This window comes from Arachis ipaensis, chromosome B9 (assembly GCF_059453495.1).
Source record: "Arachis ipaensis isolate K30076 ecotype BB chromosome B9, ASM5945349v1, whole genome shotgun sequence".
NCBI classification, from domain to species: domain Eukaryota; kingdom Viridiplantae; phylum Streptophyta; class Magnoliopsida; order Fabales; family Fabaceae; genus Arachis; species Arachis ipaensis.
In genome coordinates this window covers 138027020-138037370 of record NC_142444.1, presented here as the reverse complement: position 1 = coordinate 138037370, position 10351 = coordinate 138027020, and the positions used below count along the sequence as shown (strand labels likewise).

At 37.9% G+C, this 10351-nt stretch overlaps 1 protein-coding gene across 1 annotated transcript; it reads left to right on the top strand.

The window, feature by feature from the left end:
• Positions 1-209: 209 nt before the first annotated feature.
• On the top strand, positions 210-8754 carry LOC148546513 (uncharacterized). The gene is made up of 6 exons (XM_088499236.1): positions 210-471; positions 2963-3094; positions 3270-4109; positions 4602-5650; positions 8591-8641; positions 8740-8754. The coding sequence occupies exons 1-6, from the start codon at positions 210-212 to the stop codon at positions 8752-8754; spliced, it is 2349 nt and encodes a 782-aa protein (XP_088355362.1).
• Positions 8755-10351: the final 1597 nt, after the last annotated feature.

Here is a 10351-nt window from a genome sequence, read left to right as displayed (position 1 = left end):
CTTCAAGCTTGGTAAGGAAGCAGAGGACTTGCACGTTGCTAACTTGGGTTACTACTGGCGTGTTTGGCAACAACTCAAGGCAGCAAGCATGGAGCCATGAGGAAGGGTGGCATGTTGCCAACTCCAAGAACAAGGGCGTGTTCCATAACAACGCCAGGAGCACCCCATAGGAAGAAGCATGCACGTTGCCAACGCCAAGTTCTATAGGCATGTTTAGTGACAATGTAGCAAGCAACCTTGGAGAGCAATTCCAAAGCTTCGAGCACGTTGCCAGCCTAGAGATGAGGGGCGTGTTTGAGGACAATGCAGGCAAGAAACGCAACAAGAAAGCTTGGTTCGGGAAGGAGATAGCCATGGATGATAGCTTGAGCACGTTGCCAACGTTGAGTTCCGAAGGCGTGTTCAATGACAACGCTAGGAAGCTTGACAAGGAGGATGAAGTTAGCACGTTGCTAACTTGGAGTTATAAGGGCATGTTCATCAACAATGCCAGCAGCTAGGCAACCTTGGAATGAAGTAACCCACGTTGGCAACTTGAAAGAACAAAGGAGTGTTTGCCAAAAACGCTGGTGAGCTGGACAGCCTGACCTTACCTTCTTCAATGGAGCATAACTTGGGCTACAGAAATTCAATTGACATGCTTTCAGTTGTGTTAGAAAGCTGACATTCAGAGCTTTCCAACGATATATAATAGTCTATAGTGAAGCATGAAACTGAAGCTCAAATCAGAGTCATCTTTAGGCCCCAAAAACAAGAATAAGGAGTTGACATCCAAGGAAGCATAAATGGCAAAAAGAGGTTCGAGCACGCTGCCAACGTGCTGGAAGAAGGAGTGTTTGCCAAAAACGCTGGCAACCCTGGCAGCCGGAACTTACCCTCTTCCATGGAGTATATCTTGAGTTGTAGAGCTTCAAATGATGCACTATCAACGGCATTGGAAAGTAGACATCCAGAGCTTTCCAATGATATATCATAGTATGGGTTTGACATTCGTTTGAAGCTTCAAAAGCTGGCTTCATTTCGAGCTTCAGAATCTGAAGGCGTTGGCACCTTGGAAGAACAAAGGCGTTTTCACCAAAAACGTGTGCGATTTTGGCAGCCTGACCCTGTCTCCTTCAAACAAGAATAACTTGAGCTACAGAGATCCAATTTGAGTGCTTCTAGTTGCGTTGGAAAGCTGACATTCAGAGCTTTCTAACCATATATAATAGTCTATGGTGGAGCACAAAATTGAAGCCAAATCATGGTCATCTTTATGCCCCAAGAACAAGGAACAAAGGGCTTGAACCTCCAAGGAGCACAAGAGCACGTTGCCAACTTGCAAATCAAGTTAGCAACGTTCTCACTAAGCCCCAGCCCAGAAAATCCAAAAGCACGTTGCCAACGTGCTACAACACTGGCGTGTTTGCCAATAACGCCCCTCACTGGGCCAGAATTGATGACAACTTGCTCTGCTTCCTCTGTTCCTCACAAAGGCCAGCAACTGCACTCCAAGGAGCAGCGAATTCAACAAGGATAAAGCCCACATTGCTAACCCAATTGAGGATCTCTCTAAGGGCTCTTAGGACTAGTATAAATAGAGAAGGAGTTTGTACTTTAGGGGGACTTTTACACTTAGACATTTTTACTATAACACTAGCATTTTTACTTTTTCTCACCTGTCTTCTATTTTGTTTTTTTTTCTTGCAACTTTGAATTTCAGTTTAACGGATCTTCTTCATTCTTCTCCATTCATCATTCTTCTCTACACTTAGTTAAATTTTCATTCTTGCAATTGTTGTTGAATTTAGAGCAATGATTCACTAAACCCCATTTTCATTAGGGGGAGGAGCTCTGCTCACTTGAATGGGTTGATAATTTTTCTTTTCCTTCTTAATTCAAGTGGTTCATCTAAGAGGAAACTCTTGTTCTTCACAGATTCAATCACCATCGAGAGAGGGATTGAATCTATATGAATTGTGTGGTGAACTTGAGAAAGGAGCTACATAATTCAGTTTAGAGTTCATCCTCTCATGGTTTCCTTGATTAATACACTTTGGGTTGGTATGTGAGATGTAACCACCCTTAGTTGAGATCCTGGAAGTTATGTGGCATGAAGGATTAGCAAATTGAGCTTTATCTCTTCTCATGAACAATTAGATCACGAGAGTGGCAATTGGTTGTGTTGAGAGAAATTGAGTTACCAAGAGATTGGAACTCAATTACTTACAATATGCCATGGATCTATACCCATGATTGAGAAGGAATTGATCAACATCAATTCATGAGAATTTGCATCTCTGATCCCTAATGATCTCTCCCATCATTAATTCTCATTTCTTTTGTTCTTTAGTTATTTTGAATACCCATTACCCAATTCCCTTTTTTCATTCAAGCAATTTAACATTCCTGCTATTTAGATTCTGTTTTAATTACTTATAATTTACTTCTCTGCTCTCTACAATTCATCACTCTACTTTCTTGCAATTTACTGTTTATGTCATTTAAGTTTCTTGCAATCTAAGTTTCCATTATTTACTTTCAGTCATTTAATTTACCTTCATTACTTCAGTTCTTTAAATTTCTGGTTATTTAATTCCTTGCAATTTCTTTCAAGCATTCAAATCTCATGAAATTAAAACAATGTCTGCTTAACTAGAATACCATTTAACTAAAGTTGCTTAATCCACCAATCTCCGTGGGATCGACCTCACTCCGGTGAGTTTTATTACTTGATGCGACCCGGTATACTTGCCGGTAGTTATACGTGAAATTAAATTTTTTACGTATCAAGTTTTTGGCACCGTTGTCGGGGATTGGAAAAGATTAACAATGATTAAGTGAATGGTAGTCTAGATTAAGCATTTTTCTTTTCTTTGTTAAGGCCCACTAACTGTTTGATATTTTGTTTCACTAACTTTAACTTCACTCTAGCAATAGAGTGCTTTACTTGTGTTGTTGGTTTGTGTGTGTTGTATGTCAGAGGCAAGGAGAGGAGTATCTACTTCTTTTGATCCTGAGGATGAGAGAACCCTCCGAAGGTTAAGAAGAGAAGCAAGAGGAAAAGGGGTAATTGGTGAAGAGGATTCAGAAGGAGAAGACCAAGTCATGGAGGGCAATTTGCATAACCCCCTGAAGGCGTTGCTAACAACAATGGACCACCTAGAAGGGTGTTGGCCTCATACACCATCCCTGATCTAAGACATTGTGGGAGCAGGAGCAGCATCGTCACCCCAAATGTCCATGCCAATAATTTTGAGTTAAAACCCCAACTCATCACTTTGGTACAGAACAATTGCTCCTATGGAGGGGGCCTCTTGAAGATCCTAATCAACACTTGTCTATTTTTTTGAGGATATGTGATACGGTTAAGACAAATGGAGTGCACCCAGACATTTACAAGTTGCTGTTATTCCCATTCTCTTTGAGGGATAAGGCAACTCAATGGTTAGAGATATTTCCCAAAGAAAGCATCAACAATTGGAATGATCTTGTGAGCAAGTTTTTAGCCAAGTTCTACCCACCTCAAAAGATCATTAAGTTGAAGACAGAGGTCCAAACTTTCAGGAAAATGGAAGGGGAACCATTGTATGAAGCCTGGGAAAGATACAAGGCTTTAATGAGAAGATGTCCGCCTGACATGTTTAGTGATTGGGTCAAACTCCAAAACTTCTATGAAGGCTTGACTTTGGAAGCAAGGAAAGGATTAGGCTACTCATCAGGAGGATCACTCAATATGATGAAGACTGCTGAGGAGGCTCAAGACCTCATTGAGATTGTTGCAAACAATCAATACTACTACTCATCAGAGAGGCATCATAACTCAACCCCAAAGAAAGGTGTGATGGAGCTTGAAGGTGTTGATGCTATATTGGCACAGAACAAATTGATGCACCAACAGATCCAACAGCAAATGGAAATAATGGCGAAGAGAATAGATGGCCTCCAAGTAGCTTCAGTGAGCACAACAAGTCAACCTTCAATTGAATGGGGCCACGGTGAAGTAGGAAATGTTGAGCAGCAACAAGAACAAGTTCAATACATGCAGAATGCTTCAAATTCTTCTCAGAATGAATTCCATGGTGACACATACAACTCATCCTGGAGGAATCACCCCAACCTGAAGTGGGGTGAGAATCAAAATCAGTGGCAAAAGAACAACAACTCCAACCACTCCCGCAACACAAACAACCAAAATTATTCATCTAACAACACTAACCAATACAAGAAACCACAAAACACATATCAACCACCCCACAATAATTCACAAAGTCACCAAAATAACTTTTCCACACCACTATTCAACTCACAAAATGCCCACCTCAATGCCCTAAACAACTTCCAGCAACAACAATCACACCCTATCATACCACCAATTGATCATCATGAAACTAGGATCTCAAGTCTTGAAGCAGCCTTGCAAGCCCTTACCCAAAACACACAGTCACTTGCCCAGACCACTCAATGTTTAGCCAAGGGGCAAGAGACTTTGATTAAAGGATAAGAGAGACATGAAACCACCATGAAGAACCTTGAACGACAATTGGGACAATTGGCCAAACAAGCTGAACGGCCAACCAATGTTCTCCCAAGTGATACAATCCCCAACCCAAGAGACACAGGAAAAGCCATAAAGTGGGAGGAGTGTAAAGCAATCACATTGAGAAGTGGGAAGAAGGTTGAAACAGAAGCCATCACTCAGGAAGAGCACAACAAAGAAGGCCTAAAAGGAGAGGTAAAGGAGCAAAAGCAGGAGCAAGAAACTTCCACACAAAGTGAGAAGTTAGCTAAGAAGGAGGCAATGAAAGCATACCAACCAATGATCCCATACCCTCAAAGGCTCAAGGGAGAGAACAAAGAGAAGCAATACTCCAAATTCCTGGAGATATTCAAGACACTGCACATCAACATCCCCTTCATAGAAGTACTTGAACAAATGCCATTATTTGCAAAGTTCATGAAGGAATTGTTGACAAAGAAAAGATCCTTGAAGGAGGGACAAATGGTTGTAATGACCAGGGAGTGTAGTGCCATCATCCAGAAAGGATTGCCAAGAAAGAGGAAGGACCCAGGGAGCTTTCATATCCCCTGCACCATAGGTAACATGATGATTGAGAGAGCATTTTGTGACCTTGGTGCAAGCATAAATCTAATGCCTCTATCTTTGATGAGGAAGCTTCAGATTCATGAATTGAAACCCAGAAAAATAGCCCTTCAAATGGCGGACAAATCTATTCAGCAAGCACTTGGGGTTGCGGAGAATGTATTGGTAAAGGTGGACAAATTTTTCCTCCCAGCTGACTTCGTCATCTTAGACATAGAGGAAGATGAAAACACTCCTATTATCCTAGGGAGACCTTTCTTAGCTACTGCCAGGGCATTGATAGATGTTGAAAAAGGAGAATTGATGCTAAGGGTGCATGAAGAGCATATAGTATTCCATGTCTTCAAGAATTTGCAAGATTCCACCCAAGAGGAAGAGTGTATGAAGATTGATTCCATAGATCTAAACTTGAAAGAGGCACCTAATGAGACACTCCCAATGCACTTAAGTTCATGCTGGAAAGGAAAGGAAGAGGTAGAAGTGTTGCAACAAGCTCAAAGAATAGAGGAGAAGCTACAACCAAAGTCTGCATTTGAGATTCTCGGCAAGGACATTCCAAAAATTGAGGTCTCAAAACTTGAATTACCTTCTGAAAAAGAAAAGAGTCCCAAGAAGAAAGTGCCAAGAGGATGGAGAAACAAGAAAATCTCCACTGAAGGTTTCTCACCAGGGGATAAAGTGATGCTAACTTACCAACCAATGGAAACATCTCCACACTTTTCTGGATATTACACAGTGAATAAAATCCTCTCACTTGAACATGTGGAAGTCATCAAGAAGGATACTGGAAGAAAGCTCACGGTGAGAGGGGAAAGATTAAGGCACTATGATCATCCTCCTCCCTAAAGAGGGACAACCGTCAAGCTAATGACGATAAAAGAGCGCTTGTTGGGAGGCAACCCAACCTTAGGTAACTACTTTTTCATACCCTTCTCAGAATAAATGGTTAGTTCAACTTCTATATATTGCAAGGAATTAAGTTTGGTGTTCCATACCAATGTGATTGTATCAACAAAGAAAAATATTAAGGGTGAATACATGGTACTAAGTTTGGTGTTCCACCAACATTCATGGAAAACAAAGTAACCCTTGAGACAATTATGAATAATCACAAATTCCAAACAATCATAGAAATTGACTAAGCCTGCATTTCATTTGTTTACCTTTTAGTTCTGCACTTTATTTCTTCATAGGATTAAAGCACATGAGGTAGTATATAGGCATGAAAGATGCACTCTATTTGGCATATAGAAGTAAGCAAGGAACTAAGTTTGGTGTCTAGACACCACTTGTAGTTCAAAAATTCATAAGCATACCTGCATGCTAACCATCTTTCAAGTGCTTGGGGACAAGCAACTTTCAAAATTCATTGTAGGCAGTCACTTCAATTTTTGGAAGGATTAAGCATCATCAACCAAAGAGGCAAAGAAGGATGTAAAGACCAACAATGATGATGATAAGGAGTAAAGCAAGTGAACTCCAAAAGGTTGTATTGTTAAGTGATTGTCTTTTATTTAAAATTGTTATGATTGAAAGCAATATTGCACCCCTGCTTGTCTGCTTAGCATAATCTCTTTAAAAGTTCAATAACTAAGATGCTAAATACATCATAGCACCATACACTTGAAAATCTGCTTACACTCAAGATCCATAAATTGAAAACAGAGAACATTTCTTTGAAAAGAATGATTGAGGAGTCAAAAATTTGTTTTGAGGCAAGCAAAAGGTTAAGAGAAGTGGTGGTTCTAGTTGTATGATTGTATATTGAGGTTGCATGTTTGTGAAAACCTGCATGGGAGCTCATAGGCAGGAAATAGAGTTCAAAGAAGTATTGTGGAGATTCTCAAACATCTTTTGATCCAAGAAGCATCAAAAGAAAACAAAAGAACATGGCAAAAGGCTCTGAGCATCAATTACTAGGAAGAAAAAGAAAGAAATAAGAACTCAAAGAGTTGTTATCCTAGTTAAATGCTGGTGGTAGAATTGTGTCAAAGAGAGAGGCTTGAGCAAGTAAATCCTAAGGGGTGCTTCAACACCTAATACCTTAAAACCAACTGGTTTGGGAGTATTGATTGAAAGCTTATCTAAAGAGCCACTTTGAGACATGACACTTAGAGTCAAGGCCAAGACACAAAAACTATAAGACTGCTTCAAGGTGATTACCTATAGAGAGATTTCCATGATATCATTTGAATGAAAGTCCTAACACATAAGACTTCCAAAATGTAGGGACTAATAAGCACTGGAATCCTTGCATGAGCATATAATTCAGAGTTCACCCCACTGTCACTTAATCACTTCACTCACCAAGGCATTACAAGCTATTCCTCAACCCTTTCTAATTAAAAAAAATCTTTTTGCATAGTTCTTTTCTTGCTTGAGGACAAGCAAGGTTTAAGTTTGGTGTCATTTAATTCCTTGCAATTTCTTTCAAGCATTCAAATCTCATGAAATTAAAACAATGTCTGCTTAACTAGGATACCATTTAACTAAAGTTGCTTAATCCACCAATCTCCGTGGGATCGACCTCACTCCGGTGAGTTTTATTACTTGATGCGACCCGGTATACTTGCCGGTAGTTATACGTGAAATTAAATTTTTTACGTATCAGAATACAGCAAGAGCTATAAATAATTATAAACCAATACTTACTTCAACAACACGTGCATCATCATTCATATACGAGCCATCCTTTTTTTATGAGCCATAGTCCATACCTCTCCTCTACCAATGCGTCTTTGCTGTGCTTTCTCCTATAACCACATTAAATATTTTCACAATCATATATGTAACAAATAAATATCACAAAACACGAAAAATATATGAAAGATAATAGACACATCATTACCTCTTCATCCTTTCACCTTGCCAATATCTTCGAACCCCCAGTATGTGTATAAAGTTGCTTCGACCGATTTAGAGCATTTTGCCTACACTTTTTTCTATAAATAAAGATACAAATACAATTGATCATGCAATGAATTTTAGAACTTAATGACTCCTTAATAGTGCCCTATTTTTTTTAAAGGTTTAGAAACATAATAGATTGGTGTTTTGGGTTTTTGATTCTGTCACAGTCAATCAATCATTTTATTCATGTATTCAAAATGTTTAAAATTGCAACACTAAATGGAATACCAATTCAATGTTCATTACCTTCGTATAGTCCTTCAAACGATATTGAAGGAACCATTTTCGCTACTATGCATTTATTTCTGATGGTTTACGCTTAGCATTTTCTTCTAAATTCTCTCTGTCATCATAAAACTTATGAAATAAATTATTTCTTGTTTTCGTCTAGATTTTTCCTATCCTTTGAATCATTTCTCATTTTATTTTTTTGTTGTCATCCTCCTCATATTGAAAGGTCTACTACAAATTTGAGATATAATGTGATGAATATGAACATAAGGAAAAAAATAAGGTCATACATCATATTTTAAATTACATATGAAGCTATCAAATTTAAGATTATATCTTAACTGTGTCGTATACATGTTCCTTTAGAGCAACGTCCAATGTCTTCCAACTTTCTTCATTAATGGAAAAATGCTGAAAGTCAGCACCCAAACTCCTTAAAAATCCACTTTATAAGCCAGTTGCCTGACTGATTGATTGCAACTATGCATTAAACTCCATTATGATATGTCTACCAGGAGAAAGTATTATAGTCTCCTTGACACTCAAATTCATCCTTTTTGTGATGCCATCCTCTAAAGAATAAATAACAAGGTTTTGTGTTATTGTTGCCCAAAAATTACATAGAATACTAAAGTGATCCAATTATAATAAAATAATCAAAATACGAGGAAAAAATTTTACTGACAACATCAACACTCTAATAATCTGTATCCTTCCAACCGTTGGGATTGTTACGACGTACAACGTCTACTTCAGCATATAAGTCGTCAACGTAATCATCCCATAACTCAACCACATCGGCCTCGGGATCATAATCTTCATCCTCCGAAGATATTTGGGCAGCCTCAGCAACATGTTCAGTCTCTGTGTGATGTGCAGAAGCTTCACCGGCATCATTCTGAGTTGACAGAGCTAGTCATGTTTCAATCCGTAGTGGACGAAATGATATATTTTTTTTGGGCATCTCAGCATTGATATGCTGACTTTTGGCATCAGTGATGGCATCGGGGATACAATGTACTGTGGTCTCCTAGGCATATTTCCAGACCTTTTACACAAACTAGAGTCGTTGTACACTTATTAGAGAGATGAATCTATAGAAAAACCTAAAACGAAAAAGAAAGACATTTATGATTTCAATGTAACCAAACAAATGATTAAACTAAACTAAAACTCCCATCCAACATGAAAAGAATGCAATCAAAATATTAAGATAAAATAGCAAAGACAATGAATACTTAAAAGTAAATACCCAAAGCCAATTAATATTTCAATGCAGCCTTTTTCATAAATTAGTAGACATAATTGCTTTTAAATCGGTTTATGACTAACATTTATAACCCACTCAAACATTAAAAATAATTCAGTGAAAAACAACCTGATGCTATTAAAAATAGATTTTGTATATGTTACTCCCACTTAAAGATTAGAGATTAAATATAGTTGGATAAATTTTATGGCTTGGAAGGCAATTTTCTTTTTTTAAAGTGAAAGAGCTAAATCAGATGATGGGCTAAAGGTCATTTCATTTATTTAAAAATGATAATATATCACATGAATTGAGATAAGTATATATGAGTAGTGTACAGTCCTCTTGAATGAGAATGAGAATGTCATACCCGTTATGTCATCAGATATGACTAAATGAATAGCCTTTGAATTTTGTAGTGGTTGGTTGTTGTGAAATTTAGGATGAAGTCTATATTAGGGTAACTGTTTTTCTTATTTATTGCCCACATTTATTTATTTTCAACTTCTGTATCTGTTTATTTCTTTATTCTTTATTTTTTTTATTGTTGATTGCTTGGGGATTTCTTGATGTTTGTTGATGTAGATTGTATAGTAGGCTGTATCTTCTGTCTCCTTTATTAGGATTTTTAATCAGTGCTCAGAAGTGGTTATGTAGAGTTGTCAGTATTAATTTCTCTGCTGTTGCTAGATGTGGATTTGCTTTTATGATCATTTCTTTTTTCCAAAATAAACTTCAAGTATCAGGTCCTTTTTTATGTTGATGCACATCTTTGTTATTATTTTTTTAATTGGTTGTTGCTGCCTTCTTTTTGTTTTTTGTTTAGGATTTGCTATTTCAACTTCTAAATGATTCAGAAAAGGTTTGCGTATTCAGGA